Below are 25436 nucleotides of genomic sequence, written 5' to 3'. Positions count from 1 at the left end.
GTCTCAAGTGCTCTCTCATTTACATAGCCCAGGCCTGTCACCAGGCTGAGGCTCGAAGAGCTGGCTGACACAGCCATGGTGACACAGCTGCTAAGTGGAGGAGGCAGGTTTGAACCCAGGCTCCAAGCTTTGTCATCTTCATTGTATGCTCTACAGTGACCATGTTCCCTTCTGCCACGCGGCCAGCGCTGGCTTCATGAAAGAAGGTTCGGTTCATAAGAAATTACTAGGGAGTTTTTAATTAAAGAGACAGACTCTCATTACCTTTAACACCAGCTCTGAGAGGGCTTCTCCTAGCTCCCGCCTCCAGCCACCTAATGCAGTGGCAAGGTTTACTGAAGAGGGGAGAGAGAGAGAGAGAGAGAGAGAGAGAGAGAGAGAGAGAGAGAGAGAGAGAGAGAACACGCCAGGGAGTGGGCTTTTATTGGGGAACAAAAAATCCCAGGGAAAATCCCATCCAATGAAGGTTAAGGGGGCAGCATCCCAAGGTCAGGGGTGACGACTGGGTCTTCAGGACAGTGGCCAGGCCCACCTCTGCACGGACAAGCCCTCGGACCTGGGAAAGGGTGGGGAATGGCTCAGACACAGCTGTATCTAAGCGCCTCTCACCCAGCCAGGGAGGTAACTCAAATCACGTGTGAGATTGGCCTCCCACATTCCCTACACTGACATACTGTCACCAGGTGAAGAACTGCTAAGTACAGAAATAACAGTAACCTGAAGCCAGTCCAGCATAGTCACCTTGAATGTAAAGGACTTGGAAAGTATAGGAAGGATTTGAGTGTCATTCCTCATTTCTCTCTCTCTGCCTGTCTCTCTCTCTCTCTCTCTCACACACACACACACCTCTCTTCTACTCTTTCCTTTCAATCCTTACTCAACGCCAACCTCTCCTATCAGGAATGACAGTAACTGACTTCATCATACAATAGTCCTGCTGATATTTTGCATTTGGAGAATTCAACTGAAGACCACTTTGGGCATCTTACCTTAAACAGTTGCTTTATCTACAAAGAGGGGGGACCAGAAAGCAGAAAGTAAGACAGACGTCCAGCTTCCTTAGCCAAGCAGGACCCACGTGCTGGGAGAACTGGAGCCACTATAGGCAAGAGTTGGTCCTCTCTTGCAAGTCCAGGGGTCTCTCCCCAGGGTCCAGTGGTCTCTCCCCAGTGTCCCATATCCAGCTCACACCATGGTGCTTTTCTTCCCCAGTGGGGCAGGATCTTTCATATGAAGGCCAGGCCCCCTGGCCCAGGGGGCCCCAGGAGTGCTCTGTGGCATCATCACCAGGTGTATGGAGGGCGGGGCGTCCGCGGTGGCCTCGGGAGCATACTCCTTACTGGGGTCCTTGCCTCGGCAGTCATAGAGCACACAGGAGATGAGGAACACCAGGAGCAGGATGACGTAGCTCACAACTAAGATGATCAGGTTCAAGGTGACAGGGTCGATCTCCAAGTAGAACTCCATCACCTCTCCTACGGTGGGGACGTGGACCTAGCGGAAAGGCATTTGGGGTCAGTTTTGGCCCGGCAGGGAGCAAACTGTAGTTCATTAGAATAGCTCCATGGACTCTGTTGTAAAAAAAAAAAAATACAATAATCCCCACTGTTCCAGGAAACCTTGAGGATTAGAGCTGCTCTGTTTAATAACTTAAGCTCTTGCTGTTAATACCCCAGAGCCACCAAATCACAGACACCGTCTCTCCCCAGTTCCCCTACACAGAGAGAGAAAGAGAAGGAGAGATGGTTCTCATGCTACGAAATCCTGGTACGTAAGGAGTGACCACAAAAATCCCCCATGGAATTTTTGGTGAGCCAAAGCACCGTCAATAAGCACACCGAGATTAAAGTTAAGAACCTGGATTGTCCTGGGCCAACTGCATTGTTTTCATTTAGTAAGGAAAGTTCAATGCCAAGTATGGAGTGATTGGGGCTATCAAGCCGGTGGCCTTTGGGAGTGGTTGTATTTCTTTAACAACAGGAAAACACCAGTAGCTGGCATTTTTACCCTCTCTTCATTCCCCCCCCCCCACACTCGTCAATTAAAAAATAATTCTAGTCCTTCTCCTGTGTTTCAGGCTCTGTGCTAAGCAAGGAAAGTGTGACAGAAATAAGATACAGATGCATTTAGTCACCAGGGCCGATAGATGTTAAATAACTGCACAGGGCACCCTGGAGGAAGGCTGGGAATAGTGGGTCACAAGAGAAAACAGACAGACCCCAAGAAGCAGCAGCTCCTATGAAGAAGCAGCACTTAACCTTTGACCTGAAGGATAAGTGGAATTTAGCTAGGTGAGGTTAGGTATGGAAAGTTCTCTGGCTACAGAGAACAGCCTTTGTGGATGCTCTGAGCAGCAAAGGCCTGGGCAATCGGAGGAACTGGAACAAGGACAGTGTGAACTGGAGCATCCAGAGAGAATTGGGGAGTGCAAGGTGAGAGAGGAAGGAAGGGGGTCAGGTGGCACAGGGGCTTGTGGGCCACTGAGAACCTCAGACTTCCACCTTGAGCAATGGGATGCCACTAAATAGCTTAGGTAGGGGTGTGACGCCATCCATTTGCATTTTAAAAAGATCCTTGGCTGCTGTGTGGATCAGGAAGACATGCAAATTGAAAGGAAGATCAGATACAAATTAGAACATACTTATTGATTTACAATCTTTTTCTTGTCTCAGTTGTAGCCCTGTCTCCATACTCCTAAATAGGGCCAGCCAGCTTCCTGGGAGTGTAATTGTGCAGGAGACCAAGGCCCTTTGCTCAGAGTACTCACTTGGTTTAATGCTTTACTCTTACTCTCTTGAAACTATTCATAATTTTTAAATTTTGCATTGAGTGCCATAAATTATATATCTGACTTTGGTCTCATATGTATTTTGGTGGTCCCAAACAGTGTACCAATAGCCATTTCTCCAACAACTAATGGGATTCTCTTGATACATATAGTTAAAGGCTAGTGCTTCCAGAGGTTGGCTATTTCCTTAACATTGATAAGCTTTAGTGGACTGGCAGCTTTTGGTCAAGCTCCTTGATACACAGCTTCCATGGGAAATTGAAAGGTCAGGGGTGCTGTAGAAGGGAGTTCTTATTCATCAGGAGACCTTCCCCTCCTACCCCCCAAATAAAATACTTCCTGATTCTTTGCTCCTGGAGTAACCTGTGGGAATATACTCAAGAAGATGAACAGTTCTTATACACCAGAGGTTTAGGGGTAGCCTCACTGGAATCCTTTGGCTTCTTAGGAATACAGATTCTGTGTCAACCACATCGACTTAGTTAGAATCTTTGGGGCTTGAGTCTGGGAGTCTGCATTGAATAAAATTCTTCATGCATAATTTTGATATGCAACCAGGATAGAGAGTCCTGGACATGAAGAGTGAAAAAAGGATGTGAAGGAAAGGATCAGCAACCAGGAGTCTTGATCAGGTGCCAAAAACATCCCAGCTGGCATTCAACACAGAATTCAAGGCTCTGAGTCCAACAGGTTCAGAGAACGAATTTTGTCCAGAGGAAAAATTTTTTTTTTCCATGGTGGCAATTCACATTTACCAAGCTCATAAGAGACTGATGTTAAAAATACAGAATAGCAATGCATTAAACTTCCGTGACCAATGCAATTGTTCCAGGGTTGGGAGTGGCTTGTACTCCGAAGACCACAGCTTTTCTTCCTGGAGGCTTGATCTACAGGAAGAAATTTCCATCAATCATTGGGAAGACTCCTGATGAGCGCACAATCCCAGGAAGTGGAGGGGTCCATTGCATCTGGAAATCACATGCTACACAACCGAGAGGAAGCAAGGCTTAAAAAGCAGCACTGTACTCCAGATGATTGCTGTCTTTCACCCACGCTCAACTCCAGATTCTTGACTTCTATAGGGAACTGAGCGTATGGCCCTGGTGCCTCCATGAAACCATTTAGGGGAGTTCTTTGGTGCCTTTAAATAGGATGGCACAAGGATTTGTTAAGAATTGACTCTGAAATGAGAACTACATACAGCATGATCTGCATTAGATTAGAGTGATCTGCATTAGAGTCTACACAACAACTCGGTTCTGTGGAGTGGCATTTTCACAATCCGTTCTAGGTTTCTCATTGTAGTGGTGATACTCCTTCACCGTGGGGGTTGATCTGGTCAGCCTTCTTGCATTGTCCCAGCTGTGCTGATCTTCCCCTGGGGTCCCAGAAAGTTATTCAAGATCACTGTTCTTGACTCCAGTATCTTATTACTATTTGCATAGTTTTTTTTTTGTCTCTGTTTTGCCCAGTGCTCAGAGTTCATTTTAAGTTCATCCTCCTCCTGGAGGCTTCACTTCCTTTCAGTGTCTTGGGTGAACTGTTGCCTACCTATTTTACCGATTTAACCTGGAGGATGTCTGCTTTATTCCTATTGGGGCCAACTTCCCATCTTGCCTCATTTCTGTCTTTCAAGGACTTTCCTCTTGCGCCATCTAGTGGCCAAGGCAGAGGCTGCTCAACAAAGAAAACATTTGTAGGCCACAGGGAAATGAGGATGGTCAGTACTATTTAGCAGAATAGGGGCCTATAGCTATTAACAACACATTTCAGAACAACCCCTTGAAATCGTGGGGACATACTCGTTCTTTCATTCACTACAAACATGAATTGCACACTTACTAAAGGCTGGCGAGGTGCTAGGCATTTTGGAGCTTGATTATGTGATAAATAATGAAATGGCACTACACACTCCATGTGAGAGAACTCCGATGAAAAAATGAATTATTAAGCCCATTTCTGGAAAGAGAAAACTGAAGCTCAGAGAAGTCATGTAATTCTAATGAGCTCATTCTTGTTCTCTTCCCCCTCTTACTCTGTCACCTCTCTTTTCTAGTGCCTGAAATATGAATCAAATTCTTACATAGAATGCCCTATGTTGTAGGGTATTTGAAACTCCTGGAATCCTTACCTGTATGCACATTTATTTGCATTACAGTCCATTTTAACTGCTGATCTGGAACATGACTTCCTAAATACCTGGCAAATGTGTGTCCCATATAGTTGCGAAACTCTAGTTGTATTTCTAGGCAACTGGAGTTAATTGCTTAAAATACCAAAAATATATTTTTGTGTGTGTGATTTTACTCTTCTGGAAGGGGAATTTACCTCTGGTATTACATTCGGAGTGCCTTGTGTCCTCAATAAAATATGGTATCACAAAAGTCTTAGTGCAGTGTTAGGTTTTAATAACTCCAGGGCTGAAAAATGTCACAAATATCCCACAAAGACCATTGGAAATTTCATTATTTTCAGGATACTATTTTTGAGCATATTTAGACTCAGTGACAGAAACAAGGCTTTAAGGCAGGTTTTTTTGAATTCTAGTCTAGTTGCCTTTATTCACTGGAACTCTCAACTAGATAGAGTGAAACTTGAAATAACAATGGATGCTGTATAAACTAGCATAGAGAGAATGACAATAATGACAAAAAACAAATGTTAGGCACCTATATTTTCAAAAGACAACTTGCCCTTCAAATCTGCACTGAGGACAGACCCCTCCTCCCAATCCACGGCTCTTCTTAGCTTCCCAGTTATAAATCTAGTGGGTTGCTCCTCTGGGAACCCCTGGAGAAATGCTGCCACACTTTTATCACAGAACAATTTTATCTTTGAATAGTATGCCCTTAACCCCAGTTTCTATCCACATGGAACCTCAAAATGTGACTTTATTTGGAAACAGGATCTTTATAGATATAAATAGTTAAGATGAGGTGTTACTGGATAAGAGGGCGTCTTGAATCCTGAAAGAAGGAACAAGGCTTGTCATCTTAGCAAATGCCCATTTATTGAGGAACAGCTTTGCATATTTATAGAGCCAGGGGTGGTTTGACAGTTGGCATGGGGTGCTTTTGATTGGAAGGTAAGGATCAGGTGAGCCAGCAGGGCTAGTCTGATTGGTGGGTAGGATCAGGTGAGCCAACAGGGCTCTGATTGGTGGGTAAGGATCATGTGAGCCAGCAGGGCTCACCATTGGACGGCTCTTCTTGGGGGATGGGGAAGTTAGTCTTTGGAGCCGGGGCCACTCCCAACAAATCCAGTTACTGGTGTTCTTATAAACTGATCATGTGAAGATAGAGAGACACACAGAGAGGAATACCATGAGGAGATGGAGGCAGAAATAGGAGTGAGGTGTGTATAAACCAAGGAACACCAGATGCTGTGTGAGAGAGGCAGGGGACAGGTGCTCCCTCAGAGCCTCAACCAGCCTGCCGCCATCTTGATTCCGACTTCTAGTCTCCCTAGCAGTAAGGGGATAGATCGCATTGTTTTAAGCTACTCTTTTTAATTTTATTTTTTTTAGAGCAATTCTAGGGAACTAATGGATGACCTATCTAATGCATAGATTAAAAAAAAAAAAAACAGAAATGGCTCAGAGAAAACTGAAGTATGTTAAGTTCTTTCGGATCGTCCTCTGTTTTCTTTTGGCACTTGCTCTTTATGATTCTGCTCCCTTTTTCTCAGGTATGACAGCAGAACAAAATGTTCACGATGAGAGAATATTCCTGTAGGTGAGATTTACTTCCATAAAAAAAAAAATAAATAAAGACCTTCCATTTAAAATAGCATCTGGCTGGCAGTCCCTGGAAGTAGCCTTTTATACCTTCCCAGTAAAATTCCTCAGAAGACAGAAAAATGTAAAAACCTACAAAAAACAATGAAAAACAAAGTAGTGGGGGATGATATTTTTAAGATCTTAAGGTATTGTGTCTCCCCTCTCTCCTTCCCAAGACTTATTTGAACCCATTTCTCTTGTCCTTTGTCTTCAGGATTTTTTAAGAGTAGTGACTTTCAGGAGAGATCCAGTCTGGAAGAGTCAAATTCATCATTCTTGAGCTTCTTGGTGGACTTCTCTACATTCATCCCAAAGTCCATAGTCTTAGAACCATAGACAGTGGGGAGAGCAGGGCTCTTTTTAAATTTGAAAATATTGGCAAGAGACTAAAAGCATAAAATTCACACCAAAGACCTGTGAGCAGCTTTGCTACCCTAAAAGCAGTAGGAGTCAGAAAGAACTCCTACTCCAAGAGGAGATAACAAGAACCTAGATGTCAACCAGTGTCCTTAAGAAGGTCCCATGGGATTCAACAACACATCATATATTGGGAGAAGGGCTGTAGAATTACCAGAATGGACACTCCAACACAGAAAGGCTTGGACTTTGATGCCATGCGTACCCTTGGGAAACTGTCAGGTTGGTGGAGAAGTCTCATGCCCTTTATGACACTGAGCAGCTATGTTCCGTGATTGTGGAGAGCAAGAATGGAGAAAAGAGCTAATGGGACCACAGGGCTACTTTACAATTGAAAGTGTACTTAGATGGCAAAAGAAAGTGGCTAAGAGTTTCTAAGACTTCAAGACTGAGGTGGGAGAGTTGAGAAGATGAACAAGGGCCCATGGTTCTACCAAGAGGACAGAGTGAACTACTGGGCCTAGGGGGATATCATTTAGTGACATGTGCACGACAGGGGCAAAGTAGGATGTGGGTGGTGGATAGAGAGTCCACCTTTGGTTTGGTGATATTTGAGATGTTGAGGAGTCAGTTAGATATCTGAGCCTAGATCCTAGTGGAAAGGTTAGTATTGCCAACACAGATTTTGGAGCTATCCATATGTAGGTAGCATGTATAATCGTGGAACTGGATGAGATGGCATTGGCAGAAAGTGCAGGTAGGGAAGAGAAGAAGGATAAGGACGGGGCCCAGAATATTCCAGCAGAGTATTCCAATTAGAGATTGAGCAGAGAAGAAAGAGCCAATAAGGGAGGAAAAGAAAGTGTGGATAGTGAGGTCAGAGGAAAACTGGGAGAACCTGGTGTCATGGAAATCAAGAGAGAGGAAGTTTTTACCAAGAAAGAGGCAACAGAGCTCGGAGGTGCACAATGGTTGAATAATATGAGAATGGAGAATTGGCTTTAGTTTTGAGAAATTCATAAAAACTAAAGGAGTTTAAGAAGAGATGAGGTGAGGGATGAAACCCCCAAAAGTAGGCTGAGGAAAGAATATACGGTAAGACGTGGAGACAGTAATGACAGATCATTTTGAGGAGGTCGGTTGTGAAAGATTGCAGAGAAACAGCTAGAGGGGAGAGGGAGGAAAGGATTTCTTGTTTGTTTTAGATGAGTAATATGAAGGTATGCGCAAGAGCCCACAGGCAATTGACGATACAGGAGAAAAGGAAAACTTGTAGGAGCAAGGTCCTTGGGCAGAAATGCATCCAGAGTAAACATGGAAGGATGGGTGTCAACTAGGAGCAGAGACAGTTCCATTGTATCAAGAGAAAAGAAAAGTGAGTGGGTTTGGGGTGGTTTTAGAGGTAGGAAGAGGAGATTGGTTTTATCTCATTCCTGAGTGTGTTTTTTTTTTTAAATCCCACACAGGAAAACATTAAGACCATTAGCTGAGACTGGGCGGGGGAAATGTGTGGTGTATTTAAAAGGAGCAGGAGTTTTGAAATCATTATTTTGAGGAAAGAGGAGACAGATATCCTATAGAGAAGCAGGTCAGGATTGCTGGGCAGTGTTGGGTTCCCCCGCGGGGTGTGTTCTGGGAGTTTAAAGTGATGTGTTTATCTGTTCAAAGTCAGCAGATAGTTTGTGGGGCGGGAAGTTTAATGGGGTGGATAAAACAGAGGGTGGGGCGGTAAGGGAGTGAAGAAGGAAAGAAAGGTTCTGATCCTGGATCCCAGCCTCTGAACAGGCAGGTGGGGAGGGAACCCTGGAGAGGGGTGTGGTGGGGCAGGAAGCATTGGGGGTGGCTGTAGACTGTGGTGAGAGAGTGTTATGGGGAGATGCCTCAGAAAGCACTCTAAGTCCAAATTCAAATCAATAGAGAGCTTTATTTACCTGGCCAGGGACTGTCACCCACCATAGAGACTCAAGTTCTGTGGGAGGACAGCAGCTTCCTGGTCCATCCAAGGAGAACATAAGGACAAACCCCACAACTCGGTGACTTGTTTATCGTCATGTAAGCTAGCCAATCACAGCAATTAAAACATTAATAAGTGGGACCTGTGGGCTCTGGGCAGGACTAGATTTTTCCAGTCAGCAAGCAAGTGATAAACAGAAGCTAAAAAAAGCATTAGGTTTGCAGATCACTTGACCACAGTCCTGGGTTTGAGCAGGTGCTAGACAGTCACATCCTGAACTTGGGTGGGGTGAGAATCTACTTCAAAGTCATGTAGACCCACACAGGCATTCAAACCCAGGATGTAGCTCACCAGGACCACCCCGACCACCACTGCATCCTGGGTAGGATACAATTTGTGGGGTACAAAGTACAGAAAGACAATTTTTTAAAAAAAAATTAAAAAAAAAAACAGCTTTCATTTCAGTTTCTCAGAAACAGCTCTTGTTTTTCTTTATAGAAGGCAGCAAAATGGAGTCTGGGGCCCGCCTATCACAGTTCTTACTTTATTATTAATTGTCTTCGCTCACTTATCAAAATCTTATATCTATAATCTATATTGTTTACTAATCTATATAACTTACACTTTTATTGGTTGTGTTTATCAGTTCACACCACAACAAGGGGAGTCAGGGGAAAGGTGGATGGTAATGGTCGAAAGATCTGGAGTTCAGGATTAGTGAGTGCTTCAGGGGGTTGGCGGAGGTGGCTGGAGAAGGGCAGGCTGGAGCAGAGATTGGGGAGTTCTGGGGAGGACCCTGAGGATGTCCTGCTGGGGCGGAGTGAAGGGCATGTCTTTGGCACGGAGGAGGCCAGACATCTAGAGGAGCAAGAAGGAAAAAGAAGGAGTGGAGAGGTTGAGGGGAGCCCAGTGCCTCGGCCCTGGGGGAGAGGCTGGTCACAAGCAAGGCCAGTTAAGTTCGATGATGGGCCCTTCGCTTGCACACCGGCTCAGGATTTCTATGTAGAAAAAGGAAAGAACAAAATCTTTAGAAGTGACAATGTGGGGTAAAAAATCACCCACGGAAATCGCAGGCCCTGAAGTAGGCAGTCATGTTTCCTATAGTAGCTGTAATAAATAAACACATATTTGTGGCATAAGACAAATTTGTGGCCTAAAACTACAGACATTTATTCTGTCACAGTTCTAGAGGCCAGAAGGGCAAAATAAGCACCAGCAGGCCAAAGTCAATGAGTTGGCAAAGCCGTGCCCTCTCCAGGCCTGCGGGAGAATCTGCTCCTTGCTGTCCGCACCTCCACCCCCCCACCTTTTAAAATTTATATTTACTTTATATTTTTTATTCTAATTTGTTATATATGACAGCAGAATGCATTGCAATTCATATTACACAGAGCACAATTTTTTATATTTCTGGTTGTATATAAAGTATATCCACACCATTGGAGTCTTTATACATGTACTTAGGGTAATGATGTCCATCTCACCCCACCATCTTTCCCCTTTTCTTCTCCTATTCATCCATTAATGGGCATCTGGGTTGATTCCATAACTTCATTATTGTGAATTGGGCTGTCTGCATTCCTTGGCTTGTGATCTCCTGGCTCCCATCTTTAAAGCCAGCATCTTCAGGTATCTGCTCTGCTTTCTCATTACCTTCTCCTCCTTATGGGGAAAATCTTCTTTTGCCACCTTTTTTTTTTTTTCGTAATCATGTTCAGAGTTTTTTTTAAATTAGAGCATTATAGTTATACAGAGTAGCTGTGTTCATCCTGACAAAATCATGCATGCATGGAATTTGATCTTTGTTCACAATCCCTCCACTCTTCTCTCATCCTTCCTCCCTTCCCTCCTTCTTCTTCCTCTACTCTGCTAGACTCCCTTTGGCTTATTCATTTATTTTTTTGGTATCAGGGATTGAACCCAGGGACACTGAACCACTGAACCCCACCCCCAGCCCCAGTTAAGGACAGGGTTTCACTGAGTTGCTCAGGGCCTCCCTAAGTTGCTGAGGCTGGCTTTGAATTCATGATTCTACTGCCTCAGACTTCCCAGCCGCTGGGATTACAGATATGTGCCCATACACCTGGATATTTATTTATTTTCTTTTGGTTCTTCTTACTCATACATGAAAGTGAAATTCCCTGTGGTTTATTTATATATGCTCAAAACATGATTTTTTTAAAGAATTCATTTTGCATTTCCTTTTCTTTCCCTTCCTTCCCTTCTGCCTCTAGATCTCCTTTTTCTACATTACTGTTCTTTCCTCTAGCTTTATGATATCCTATCCTTGCCTCCTCCTTTCCTTCCTTTTACTCTAGCTTCCACACACGAGAGACAACATTCAACTTGGATTTTCTGAATCCGGCTTATTTCACTGAGCATGATTGGTGTCCATTTTCACCTATTTACCAGCAACTGCCAAACTTTCATTCTTCTTCATGACTGAGTAGAACTCCATTGTGTATACATACCACAATTTCTTAACCCATTCATCTATCAATGGGCATCTGGGTTGATTCCATAACTTAGCTATTGTGAATTATGCTGCTATAAACATTGAGGTGGCTGAACTGCCATAGTATGCTGATTTTAGGGGGTTTTTTTTTGGAAAAAAAAATCCCAATGAGCAGATTAGCTGGGTCATATGGTGGTTCCATTCCTAGTTTTTTGAGGAATCTCCATACTGCTTTCCACCATGGTTGCGGTCTGCAGTCCCCCAACAGTGTGCAAGTGGACCTTGTTCCTCACATCCTCTTCCACCTTCATTATTACTTGTGTTCTTGATAAATGCCCTTCTGACAGGAATGAGATGAAATCTTAACATAGTTTTAATTTGCATCTTCCTGATTATTAGAGCTGTGGAACATTTTTTTCATATATTTTTGCACATTTACATTTCTTCTTTTGAGAAGTTTCTGTTCAGCTTTTTTTTTGTCAATTTATTGATTGAGCTATTTGTTTTTTGAGTTTTTTAAAAAATATATATTCTGGGTAATAATGCCCTATTGGAGGAGTAGCTGGCAAAGATTTTCTCCCATTTCTGTAGGCTTTCTCTTCACAATCTTAAACATTTCCTTTGCTGTTCAAAAGTTTTTTTTTTTTTTAATTTGATAGCATCTCACATAGTGATTCTTGGTTTTACTTCTTATACTTTGGGAGTCTTATTAAGGAAGTTGGGGTGGCACCAATATATTGGAGTGTTGACCTTGTGTTTTCTTCTAGCAGTTGCAAGGTCTAATTATGAAGTCTTTGATCCATTTTGATTTGACTTTTGTGCAGTGCCTCCCTCTTATAAGGGTATAATGTGACTACACTTTTAGCCCACCTAGATAATTTAGTATAATTGCCTCATTTCAAGAAACTTAATTTAATCACATCTGCATAAATTGCCATGTAAGGTAACATTCATGGGTTTCAGGAATTAGGGAGTGGATATTTTCCGGGAGGCTCAAGTTTCTAGAAAAAAAACCGGCTTCCATTATTATAGATGTCTAGTGTGGAACCAGTGTCCTCAGGACAGTCACTTTTCCATAAAGAGGATGCCAATCATTGTCATAATAATTTTTGCTTCATAAAAATTAATGTTGATTTAAAGATGAATGTATGAGCAAAAATCAGGGAAAGAGAGATGAGCAGAACCAGGTTACATGCTCCATTTTAAATAAGAAAAACTAAGATGACACCAATTTCCCTTAAGTTCAGCGGTTAGAAGACCATTTTTGTAAGCTTGCTTTTGCACGTATCAGTGAGAACCTTCACAAAAAACAATTGCACCATTCGAGTTACCCAGTTTTAGGGAGAGCAAATTTTATCACTTCCCTGGTTTGCTTTTCTTTCTTCTGCTCTCTTTCCCTTTTCTGGTTAGAAATGTTTCACACTCATAATGGCATTCTGCATTTCCTTATCTGAGTCTCATACCATCTGGAGGAATGTTCTGCAATGCTTTTGACTTTGGACTTTTTTATAACCCGTGATTAGGGTATACATGGCTAACGATGCCTACTATATCTTTATCCACTTTCCCAAGTAGAATGTATGTAATGTTAGTGTTCATTTATTTGGATATGTAGATTGGACTTGGGAGGACATGCATGGATTTAAGATGTATACTTGGCTCCAAGATAGAAAGAGTGCTCAGATGCAACTAAAACTTTGACAGTACTAATTGCCAGGATGCCAAAAGCAACCCAGAGAGAGGCTCAGGTGCCATATGGGACAGCAGAGATTCCTGGTGGCTCTACATTTAAATTATACTAAGAATCCAAACCTCACTGTTTCAACTTTGTGCCAAACCTCTGTTATCTCCAGACTTGACTTGCAACTAGACTATCTGCTCAGCTTTCTCCATTGCCTTTACCTGGACTATTCTCAGCATAACTCGAGTGAGCCTTTGAAAACACAAGTCAGAATATGTTAGAATAACATAATAACATATGCACAAGAATGTGCATAAAACCTTCAAAGGCATCCCATTTCATTCCAGTATAACCCAGCATTCTTGCAAGGATGAGAAAGCACAGTACGAGGTGGCCTGACCTACCTCTTTCTTCTCACTTCCAAGAGTTTTGTCCCTCACCTATTCTATTTGAGCCACTTTAGTGTTCCTTGGACCCTCTAAATCACTTCTACCCCAGAACCTTAGTACTTGCTATTCTATCTGCTGGAATGTTTTTTCACTAATCATCTGCATTATTTTTTTTTTATTCCTGAGCTTCCTTCGGGCCATTGCTCAGATATGAATTTATGAGAGAGGCTGTCTACGACAACTTATAAAACAGTAACCCTCCCTGCATGGGGCGCCTCTTATCTCAATTATTCTCCTCCATAGAACTTGTCCTCATTCGACATAATCTGAGGGATGCTGTGTTTCCCCTTATTGGAATGTACTCTAAACGACAACCGGGGGTTTGTCTATTTATTGCTGTATCCTTGCACACTGCTCAGAGCATGTGCAATACATATTTGGGAAATGAAAGAATGGAGTCATTCACAAAAATACCTCTTGCCTTTCTTGATAAGTTATCAGATTATTTACTATGAGATAGTGGTGACAAAAGAGATCCTCTTGACATTTATTGCCCAATAATCTATTTAAATTTTAATCAAATGGATTAACCCACTGACCAAGCTAAAGCTCTCATAATCATTTCACCTCTGAACATTGCTTCATAGCCTGACATGAGCTTTTTCTGGGGGCACTTCATATCCAAAACATAACATTCTACCCCTAGCCCCTCAAAGCTCATGTCTCTCTCATGGTGCAAAATGCATTTAGTCTATCTGTAAAGTCCCCACAGTCTTAACAGTTCCTGCATTGCCTAAAGGTCCAAGTCTCATCTCAGTGTGAAGGCAAACACTTGGCTGTGAGACTCTGTAAAGCTTTAAAGATCAAGCAAGTTAAATATATAGAATACAAACATAATGGCACAGAGCAAGCATTCCCCTTGCAGAGTGGAGGAATAGCAGCACAGAAAGAAGGGATGGGCCTAAAACAAGACCAAAACCCAGCTAGACAAAAATTGGGTCCCGTAGCTTGATGTCTGGCATCTGGAACATGTGACAGCTGTTATCTCCAAAGGGCTTGTGCATCCCCATCCCTAAGACTTCGCTGCTTGCACCTCATATGGCCTCTCTCTTAGGTGGGCTCTGTCCAAAGCCAGCAAGTTATCTTGGCAGATTTTCTATGTTTTTGGCATCTCTTAATCTTGGGGGTCTCCACTGGAGCTTTGGCTTCCTTCTCACAGCTTTATATGTCACATCACCTTCTCAGGGACAGCCCACAGGGATTCCACTCTGCTCAACTTCATTTGTACTCCTAGGATTTTCTTTGAAATCTGGGTGAAATCCTCCATGACCCCTTAACTCTAGCATCTTGAATTCCTGCAGAACCAGTACAAGTGGATGATGCCAAGATCTCCCACCAGCTTGAGCAATAGCCAGGCCCCCTTGACCATGGCTAAAGTGGCCTGAGTGCCTGGGTGGCTGGCACAGTGAAATGAATTCCAGGGAAACAACTTCCTAGGCCCCCCTATATATTAGCAAGATGCCTGTAAGTTCTCTTAAATGAATTTTTATTTTTACATCCTTGAGCCAGCCATGGGTGTAGTCTTGCTGATTCTTGAGATGCTCTCAAGGCATTTTTCCCATTGTCGCTGTGCAAAGTACTTAGCATCTCTTTAGTTGTGGTGATGTCTTCAACAATCACAGTTTCCTTGGTTTCAGTTTACATGTGCTTCTCTGGCCAAACTGCAAGTTTTTAAAATCTTTCTTCTAGAGTCCTGCTCCTGATGATTACAGTAAACCTGAAACAAAGCTGCCAGCAGCACCTGTGCATTGCTTGAGTGCTGTACTGTCTTAAACTTCCTCCATCAGATCAATTAGTCCAATATCTTCAACTTCACAGAAAGTCTTAGGACATGGACAAAATGTACACAAATTCTTTGCCAGAATGTAACATAAATGGCCTCTAGTCCAATTTCCCTCATTCCCTTCTGAAACCTCAGTGAGCACAGTCTTTACTGTCTGCATTACTACTAGCATTCTGATCTTCTGAGCTCCTATCAGAATCACCCATTAAGCTCTACTTACAAAATTCTGAGTCTTCTCCAGCCTGAATTACTAGAGTTTTCTAAACTCCTCCTACAAACAAGTTCCAAAAGTTTCTGAACCACACCAGCAAGTTAGTCACTCACCCTACTTCTATTATCCATTTCTGTGTTAGTTGGCTTTTTGGGGCTATAAACACCTAACAAGATCAACTTAGAGGAGGAAAAGTTTATTTTAGTTTCATAGTTTGAGATGTCTTGGTTTACAGTCAACCAACACCATCGCTCTGGACCCAAGATGAGGCAAGGTGGAAGGGCATGGTGGAGGAAAGCTGCTCAGCCAATGGCAGCCAGAAAGAGAGAGAGAGAGAGAGAGAGAGAGAGAGAGAGAGAGAGAGAGAGAGAGAGAGATCAGTGGACAAAAATATTGCCAAGGGCATGCCTCTAGTGACCTAATTCCTCTAGCCATGCCCTACTTGCCTACGTTTACCACCTAGTAATCCATTTAAATTATTAATTGAATGAATTAAACCACTGACCAGTGTATAGTTTTCATAATCTAACCATTTCACCTCTGAATGTTGCTACATTGTCTAACATGAGCTTTTCTGTGAGGGACACCTCATAGGCAAACCGTAACAGCCTGAATCCAATCTGGTTTCTTCCTTTCCTCTTCCTCTTCCTTCTTTCTTGTTACCAGTGATTGAACCCAGGGATGCTTAACCACTGAGCCATGTCCCTAGACCTTTGTATTTTTTATTTTGAGACAGGAAATCGCTAAGTTTCTTAGGGCCTTGCTAAGTTGCTAACATATGATCCTCCTGCCTTAGCCTCCCAAGGCACTGGGACTACAGGGGCCGATTAGTTTCTTTATAAGAAGAGGAAATTAGGACACCCAGAAGACACCAGAGATCCCCGAGTCCAGGGGGGCCTGGTAGTTCATGATTTCTAAGAGGGAAAGGTTATGTTAGTACTAGAAGCAATTGTATGAAGCTAGTTTGATTTCAATCCTGATGCAATGAAGGGTCACATAAAAGAAAGAGGACCACTGTATTGCCATCATTGTAGTGACTACTGCTGATTGAGGGCTGACTGTGTGCTAGGTTCCTTCCTGACTCCTTGACATGCATTGAGTCATCTCATCTTCACACAAACTCTAAAAGATTATCACTCATTTTACAGATGAGAAAACTGAGGCATAGAGAGGCTGAGAAAGTTGTTCAAGGTCATAAGTTTGTACATGACAGAGCCAAGATTTGAATTCAGGCAGTGGGTCTGGAGCCTGTGCTTAACTCCTGCCCTCTGCCTCCTTTAATATGTCTCCCTCTGCCTTCAGAATGTTTTTTTTCTGCACATTTAGATTTGTTACTCCCTGACATGCTGGTGCAAGTTTTTACCTTACCTATTAGTAAAAAAAAAAAAAAAAAGAAATTACCTTTCCTGCTTTATTTTTTTATTCCTTTTTTTTTTTTACTTTTTAAACTTTTTTTTACACCTATATCTAGAAAATTTGTATCAGTTCTTGTTTCTCAGTTTTCCCTAACTCAATTTACTTATTTATTATTGTCACTCTAATTTCCTATACTGTCTTCTGTTCTCATGCTTACCTGTACTCTATAGCTAGAATTCACTCTTCAAGACCAAGTCTAAATCCTACCTTCCCCATGCAGTTTTACATGAACTTTGTCTTTTGAAACTTCCATTGCATGCAAAACTCATTTAGGAATTAATAATTTACCTTCTTATTAAAATTCTTCTTTTGATGACTCAATAGTCTCTAAGCATCCTTTGAAGACTTAATTTCTCATCAGTTTCATGTTTCATCATCAAAATAGATTTAATTCACTGAGGCTAGGGATAAAAATATCTACTACCTACGGTACTTTGAACAAAATGAAAATGCAGTAGAGATTTATTAATCTGCTTTTAGCTGATTTGAAAAAAAAGGAACAATCTAGGTTGAAGAAGGAAAGAATAAATGTGGTCATTCTAATTAAGAGCCAGCCTCTTGCTGAATATATTATGTATGTTAGTTCATTTAATCCTGATGTTACTATAAGGTAATTACTGTTATTATTCTCATTTAATAAATGAAAGAAATGAAGGTTAGAGATATTATGGAGTTTGTCCAAAGTAATATAATTCGTAAATGTTAGGGCTATGATTTAGAAGTGTGGTGATATGCTAACCTGAAGAATTTTATAGGAAGGAAGGATTTCGATAGGGTGAATTATCAGAAGAGATAACACAAATTGAACTCTAAAAGTTCTGGTAGCCATAAACTAGAACTTGGTCACCAAAATCTGTGTTCTTCTTGGGCACATAAAATCTTCTTGGGCACATAACTAGACTGCATTTCCTGGAATCTGCTCCAGGTAGGGGTGGCCTAAGCACTAGCCAATGGAAAGTGAGTGCAAATGGTGGAGGATGTGATTTCTTGGTCTGTATGTTCCTCTAATTAAATGCATATGATGGTGAGGCCCTATAGGATAGCAGAGCCTCAAATAAAAGAGACCTGGGGCCCTGAGTCACTGTGTGAACAGCTGCCTGTGGAGCAAGAACTCCTCCTTAGGACTGATACATAAGCAAGATTAAAAAAAAAAAGTATTGAAGGGGTCTATTTGTTACTCCAGCCTCATTGACTGATACACTAGAGCAAGCTTAAGATATCTGTCAAGGGAGTCAGATCATTCTCAATTATCCTAGTACCAAATCGGGTATTTGTTGTGGAGTATAAAGGTCAGCTTCAAATGTCTCTCAGTCATAATTACCAGCTTGTATGTCACATCTGGTAGGGAACTATTAAAAGTATTGGTTCTGTCTGTCCTGATCCATGATCCATTGTGCTTTCAGTGAAATGAAACAAACTGTCAGAGCAGCTCTCTCCAGAGGAGCCAAAGACGCCTCCTTCCGCCCCTAAATTGGAAATCCTTGATCTAGGCACCCTGGGCTTCCGAATTTACATGGTCCGTACCACAAAGAATACTCCATCATTGTAGAACAATTCAGAATGTGTAAGACTCTGTAAAAAGTCAAAAATGTAGAACTTCTTGTTGTCTTTTTCAGGGGATCAAACATACAAAATTCTGTCTCTTATGAAGATGAGAGTACCAGCTATTTCTGTTAAGATGACAGGTTGGAGGGAAAGATGGTTTGGGCCAGTTAGTGCTCTTTTTCTCTCTCCCTCCGTTTTCTCCCTGTTTCATCACACCTTCTTTCAGCATCCATCTGCTGCTGAGAGCTGCCCTCCTCTAGACACTTCCAGGAGTTCCATCCATTTGATGGTCTCGTCCTGTGGACTCAGGAAAGTGCTCATTTATGAGTCCATGTTTCTGGCTGCTGCCTTGGAAAGAACTTTTAGGATTTTTATGTCCCTTTTTCTCCCCCGCCACCCTCCCACTTTTTTTTTTTCTTTTGCTCTTATTATGTAACAATAATTGTTGAGTCTCAGCACCTCCCCTCCCCCGCCAGTTTCTGGATGGGCCCTCTATCTTTCCTCCAGGAAGGCAGCTGCAATCTTTCTCCCCGCCAGTAGAGGGCACCCAAAGACCACAACCCTGTGCCAGCCTAAGGTTTAGGGTTCAATTTTCCTTTCCATCAGGAGCAGGAAAGGAACAATAGTGGCTTGGAGGATAATGGAGTTTTCTCATTTTCCAATTCAATTCTTTTCATCATCAGTGACATTCTTCGGGCAACGACTGAAAAAACAAATGACTCCCCTCCCGTCCATATAACCACTCACAGTTTGCTTCCACACTCTGCCTCCTTCTCTATTTCCAGTAACTGTTTCCCCCTTAATTATGCATTTGCCAGAATAATCGGTGGAACATTGCAAGCTGGAGCATTTCCAAATCCCAAGATCCCACCACCCCAGGGGTCATCTCTGCACTCTCCTTAACAGGCGGCTTGCCAGCACACTTAACCATTCCATTGCACGCTGGAAAAATGAGATCATCTAGGAAGAAGATGCCCTCTTGAGTCCCCTCTTGTGCTCAAAAAGCAGCATTTGGATGATATGTTGCTGGCAGATTTTTACTTTAAAGGGGTGGATTGCAGGAATGGGTAGTGATTCTGCCGGATGTATTCACATTATTTACCATCTTCAAATAGGCTTTTTAACAGTTAAAAATGTGAGAAGAAGTAAAAGGGAAACTTGTTTGGGCCAATTATCTCTGGCTGCTGTGGAAAATTCAGAGGCTAAAGCTGCCACAGCCAGAAACAATATTTTTCTCCTGGTGCAGATTTTCTGGTTTATTCAGAATCATTAACTCCCATCAATGTCATCAAAGTACCAAGCACTTTACATTCATCCAAGACACAAGAGCCATGGCTTCTGGAAGTCAGGGAACATCAGAGAAGGAGGACTAAGATCAGGTAGTGCAATTTACTGATTGAATAAGCAGAGGCGCAAAAGCCTGAGGTCATCAGGCCTATGAGACCTTGTTTCTCTCAGTCTATGCTTCTGACCCCCCCCCATGCCTACTCTTATTGCCAACTGAAGTACCTGTCAGGGGAGTTGTGCCTTATTCTTAAATTTGTAGGAGGGAGCTGTATGCAATTCTAATCAGGAACATCTATTTGTCTGTCTGTCTATCTAGATATTCCTGAAATATAACTAAATATTTACTTTTTGGATACACACACATGTATCCTTTTTTGGAGGAAAAGGCTGCATGTGAATTCTCACCAAGAGAGGGCGCACATGGAACAGGAATTTTTTCTTGCAGACCATTTTACAGTCAGGGAAAAAAAAAAAAAGGCTAACTCAAACAGATCACTGGAGATGGGAACTAGCAACTTAGCTATGCAGATAAGTCTTCATTTCCTATTGTTTTATATCCATGAGACCTTGGCCACCTTGTTAAGTCAACTGAGACTGTTTCCCATAAGACTCACAGAGGTCCCTTTAGGGATGAGGATTTTAACCCATAGCCCACCCTCAACCTGAAAACTGAGCTCACCTCCAAGTCTGAGAAAGGGAAAGAGAAACAAAAGAGAAAATTTTACCTAAAAACAACAAATCTCTCCAAATCACCCACAAAGGATCTGCAGACTCCCGTGGGGGATTTGGCAGAAGGCCATTTGGATTGCTTGGGGCAGGATGGGGTCCTCTTCAGAGATTGCCTGTGGTGGTGAAGATCAGGAGGTGGGGAGAGGAGGATTGCTGACCAATTCAGCTCAGGACAGTGAGTGCTGCTCTGGGAACTCAGATCCACTTCACTCCCTACTCTGCCATTCACAGAGGAGGCCTTGGGGTCCACCTTCTGCAACTGAAATGTTTGTGGAGGCAGGAGGCTTTCGTGGGAGCAATAGGGATGGGAAGCTCAGGGGCAGTGGAGCTCCTTCATGCAGACTGTTCCAGAGGCAGTTACAAATGCAGGAGAGCAGAAGGAATTGCTTGGAGGTAGAACTTTCCATCTGGGAACTGGAAATTGTCCAGGGCGGCAGAAATAAGTGAAGTTGTTTTGACCCTCTTTTGCGAGGCGAGTTCGCCATCAGATTCAGGCAGCTGGGCACAGGAAATCAAATAGAGATGTTCTATTCAGACCTAATAATAATGATCTGACTTTCCGGCTCTTCCCCTGGTCATTACTGTAGTTGAGACGTTTGTACTTACAGACTTCATTTCTATCTCCTTCCGGCCCATTTTTTTTTTCTCCCCTAAAGCACCTATTTTCTTAATCATGCAGATTTCTATCAGCTTTTGTTCCACAGTTCTCAAAATCAAGGCCAAACATCTGTCATGCCAGGACTTCCACAGTCCCCCACCCTGCCTTTCTCTTTTCTCTTCCTAGGCCCACATCTCCCAGCGTTCCTTGCTCAGGTGAGGGTTTACATGTAGATTCAGGCCCTTGCCTTCCCCTTGTGCCCTCTCTCTCCTGTTGGCTGGGCAAAGACTCACCAATTCATAAAAACTTGCTTCTGTCATCACCTTCCTTTGAAGTTTTTGTATCTCCCTAAGGTGGGTTCTCTGATACCTCTTTATATTATCTTAGCCTTGTGTCTACACCGGCCCCCATTTTTTGTTTTCATTTCTGTTTCCCAACTGAATTTATTATTCCTGTCTGGGATCCTACTTCCTGGCTGTGCCATTCATTATGAGTTGTGGCCCATAAATATTTGTGGCATTAATGATCTTCTTGTTACTTAACTTTTGGTCTCAATAAAAACGAGAGTGTTACGTGTCCGCTGACCCATTGGAAGAAATAAATGTCAGAGTAAAAACAAACAAAAAAACCCAATTAAATTATTTTTTTTCCTTTGAAACCCAACTCTACTTTGTATAGATGACTTTTATTCCCACGACTCATCAGTACACACAGTCATTGTTTTACATACACTCCGTGCTGTAGCAGATATAATTGTTTCAGAAGCGGAATGTAAACACTATAATAAGTGGAGACGACACAATGATCCGGAATGGGACCCAAGAAGGGACTAAACAAACTGGACAATGGTAAGATAAGGTTGAAGAGGAGGAGATAACATTCATGGGGACATTCGCCATGATGTGGACAGGTGTCTCTCCCTTCTGGGACCAGCCTTTATTTTTAAACTCCATAGATGACATTGCTATGGAATAGTCACACCCATGGATTTTTGTGGTATTTCAAGACTTTGCTCATGTCCCAGTGTGTTTCCTCACTATTGCTCTTAAGTTCTGCTTTTTGAATTCTTTCTTTATCTCTTTTACTTGAAGCTTGGGTGTGGGAGGCCAGCCTTACACGTGACTGAGTTACACTCCCCGGCTGGGTGCTGAGGCTCTCAGTCACAGAAATGTGGCACCCTTCTTGGGTGTGAGGGTCGGTGTCTCGTGCATGGATGTGTCTTGCTACAGCCCCATGGGTGAAGCTATGCTCACCTGTTCCTTTGTAATATAACCCCTTGCCCTGTTTAGGATAGAATCTTCCATGGAAGTGCCTTGTGTGTGTCCCCTCCTCTTACTGTGCCCTTGGGTGTGGCCTACCCAGGTGTCAGTCAACCTGCTGACAGTGGACATCATGAAGATAGACTCAGCTCCCTGAAATTTGACCCCTTGCCTCATTTGAATGGCTTCTCCTCAATAAAAGGGGTCAGCGGGTGCTCTTGCTCTCTCTCTTTCTGTGGACAGAGGAGCCGTCACAGCGACCCCAAAGAAAAAGGTATTTGTGTCTCTTGTGGTTATTTCGTGCAGCCCAGTTAGCCCAGTTTAACTGGAGTGACCCCTGAGCCTTTTAGTCGTGAACAGAAACCCAGCAATTGGCGCCCAAGGGGGTAACAGATCTTATAGGACAGCACCATGTAGACAGCAGCTTAAATATTAGATATTAGAATACTAGATGTTACTGTCTTAAAATTCATCATCTATTCCCTGCCATAGGGAACGTCTTCCTGCTTTTATGAAGGGCTGGCCTTCCTTCTTGTAGCTCATATCTTTTCATCTCTCTTTTCTTTATACTATCTTGCCTGAGTTGGCTTTTGAGATTCAAAGTTCTTCTCCCTTAATTGTACAGAGCAATTAACTTTTAAAAAAATTTCTAGATCCTCCCAGACTATGCCTGGGGTGGAGTGGTTCAATGAGGTTCATTCTGTTTTAATGAACAGCATGTCCTCTCATCTGATGCTACCCTGAAAAGGTGCAGAAGAAACCACCATCTGCTCTTGTACTCCTTAGCAGTTTTCTTCTTCTGGATGCTCACAGAAACAATTGGTTTATACATTCAGAATTTTCTGGAACCAGAAGCATGGAAGTCCAGAATGTCTGATCTGTGAGCAATATTAGAACTGAAACAAATAGAGTATGTCCATTTTTTTTTCTTTTCTTATGTCTATAGATTTTCAACAGCTCGTCCTCATTACATAAAAGTCAGATGTGTAAAAACCACACGGGAAGCTAGTCTCATAGAATGAATATTAACAATGGTCCAAAAATGTGCCAGGGGCTGCCTATAGGCTTTCTTTAGCTCCGTTCTTTGTTACCCAATAATGCTTTAAGTTACTCCAGTTTAATGATTTACTTTTAGTGGAATTGAACTTGAATGTCTTATCATTACATGTATTTGGTTTGGGTTACAGTCACACACTTGTCCAACAAGTCCCACGAACTACATCATTGATAGTGGTCAGACACAGTAGTAGCAACGAGATACATGATAACTAGCTAACTGGTTAGAAAAATTCCTCAGGAATGATTAAAATAAGAATAACAACAACAATCATCACTTGAGTGTCCCTATGTGCCAGGTTCTCTCCTAAGCTCTTTCTCTAATAACAGCCTTGAAACAACCCTCCCTGTGAGGTATGCATGATCAGCACCCCAGAGTACGGCTAAGGAAGTAGAAGCACAAACAGTTTAGCTCCCTATCTAGGGAAGGGAGACCCAGTAGCACATAGGTCTATAGTAGACCCAGTAGCCTATAGGTCTCATGCTAGATTCTCTTTATTTCTGATGAGATTGAAAGAATGAAAAGGCTAAAATTCACAGAAGTGAAGACACTTGTAAAGATGAAGCTTCACACCAGCTGACCCTCCCTTACTATAATACCTGCTCTCGTTTTCCCAGAAGTTTGGAGTTTCAGTTTCTGTGGAAAAGGGTATAGGTTTTGCAGCTATCTGGAGGCAATTAATAAATGGCCACTGGGCTGGGTTTGTGACTCAGTGGCAGAGCGCTTGCCTAGTTTGTGAAGCACTGGGTTTGATCCTCAGTACCACATAAAAATAAATAAATAAATAAATAAATAAATAATTGTGTGTGTGTGTGTGTGTACCACATATCTTGAAAATAAATAAATAAATACATGGCAGCCATAATACAGCAGTGGCTCCCTGGTTTCTTTGTTCTTAGGAATATCTAGCCATTATTCCAGAAAATAATTAATTATTAGGTATTAACCTGTTCCTGATTCAGGAATGTTATTGGACATCACCATAAAGATTTCCACCACTGTGACCCTCTCTTCAGCCTCATAAAAGCCATATGTTATCCCAATTGATAGAGATTGGCACAGAAAAACAAAAAGATACAATTCTCGACATGCGGTCATCTTTTAGTTATTTGAAACTCTTAGATGCCAAGCAACTTCTCTTTCTGGTCAAGCCACAAGTTAATTCAGATTAAAAGGGGTTGGGGAGGAGAAAAGCACTTGAAAAGATTTCTCCATTAGAGTTCCCAATCTGGTTTGAAAAAGCCACTTCAAAACCCAAGAAAGACTTTTTTGTTGTTGTTAATAACAGAAAGCAGCTTGAATTAGTCTAAGTAAGAAAGAAGAATTTAATATACAGGACAATATAATATAATGTCCTAGAAGCCAATGACAATGATGCAGCTGTGACTCAAAAAAGATTAGAAATGGAAAACCATGAGCAGCCCAGAAAACAGGGTTTCTCTATTTTTTCATTTCTGCTTTTCTCTGAGAATGTTTTTCATTTGTTGTCTTTGCAAATCAGCTGTAACTCATCTGCTCCTAAGACGATCACTATGTCCCAGTTCTGAGTTTATATAGTTTCTTATGAGTGATTCCATATTAAGATTTTACTCTCTGAGTCACAGTTATAAATTCCCAAGGAGGGGCTCTGATTGGCTCCGTTTTGTTGTGGTGCTCAGCCATTGTCCAATCAGCTGAATCCTAGGCAATGGCTTTCTATAGCTAAAACGTGGCTTCCAGAGTCCCATCCCTGGGACCCAGGGGAGCAGAGTGGAGAGCCGTTCTCAGAGAAGGGGGAATTGTGAGCTGGACAAACCCCACAAAGGCCTCTTCTATTCCTATGTCACTAGGTCTCTGTATAAAGTCAGCCCTTAAAAATTCAAGGACTATGTTGAATTCAAAGACAAGGGTCCCTTCTCTCTAGCTAGGCATATTTTTAGACGAGATCATTTGCCTATGTAATTAGAGCAACAAATTTTCAGCCGGGCGAAACCAAAATGTTGATTTGAGTCTGCTGCTGCAAACCATCAAATATAATGGATCCTAAAGCTAAGTGGAAATATTTTGGATTATGTTTGACACCACACCCATAATTTGTGGGGATAATTGA

The 25436-nt window shown here is 42.3% G+C and overlaps 1 protein-coding gene across 8 annotated transcripts in view; it reads right to left on the bottom strand.

The window, feature by feature from the left end:
- Nucleotides 1–985: 985 nt before the first annotated feature.
- The window catches only part of LOC139701363 (small integral membrane protein 36-like), a 61122-nt gene continuing 36671 nt past the window's right edge, over nt 986–25436 (bottom strand). For 2 of the 8 annotated variants that reach the window (XM_071603698.1, XM_071603699.1), the window contains 2 exons: nt 20430–20931; nt 986–1571 (listed from right to left, as the gene is read on the bottom strand). In XM_071603698.1, the coding sequence (XP_071459799.1) occupies nt 1186–1467 (282 nt within the window). In that variant the 5' untranslated portion in view covers nt 1468–1571; nt 20430–20931 and the 3' untranslated portion in view covers nt 986–1185. Of the gene's footprint in view, nt 1572–9487; nt 9876–14938; nt 15755–17596; nt 17612–19674; nt 20932–25436 lie in introns of those variants that run through there. The other 6 variants (XR_011705097.1, XR_011705099.1, XR_011705100.1 and 3 more) reach the window with 5 other exon arrangements.

The sequence above is a fragment of the Marmota flaviventris genome, chromosome 17, assembly GCF_047511675.1.
Source record: "Marmota flaviventris isolate mMarFla1 chromosome 17, mMarFla1.hap1, whole genome shotgun sequence".
In the NCBI taxonomy this organism is placed as follows: domain Eukaryota; kingdom Metazoa; phylum Chordata; class Mammalia; order Rodentia; family Sciuridae; genus Marmota; species Marmota flaviventris.
Note: the sequence above shows the minus strand (reverse complement) of the source record. Positions and strands in the feature narration are given on the sequence as shown.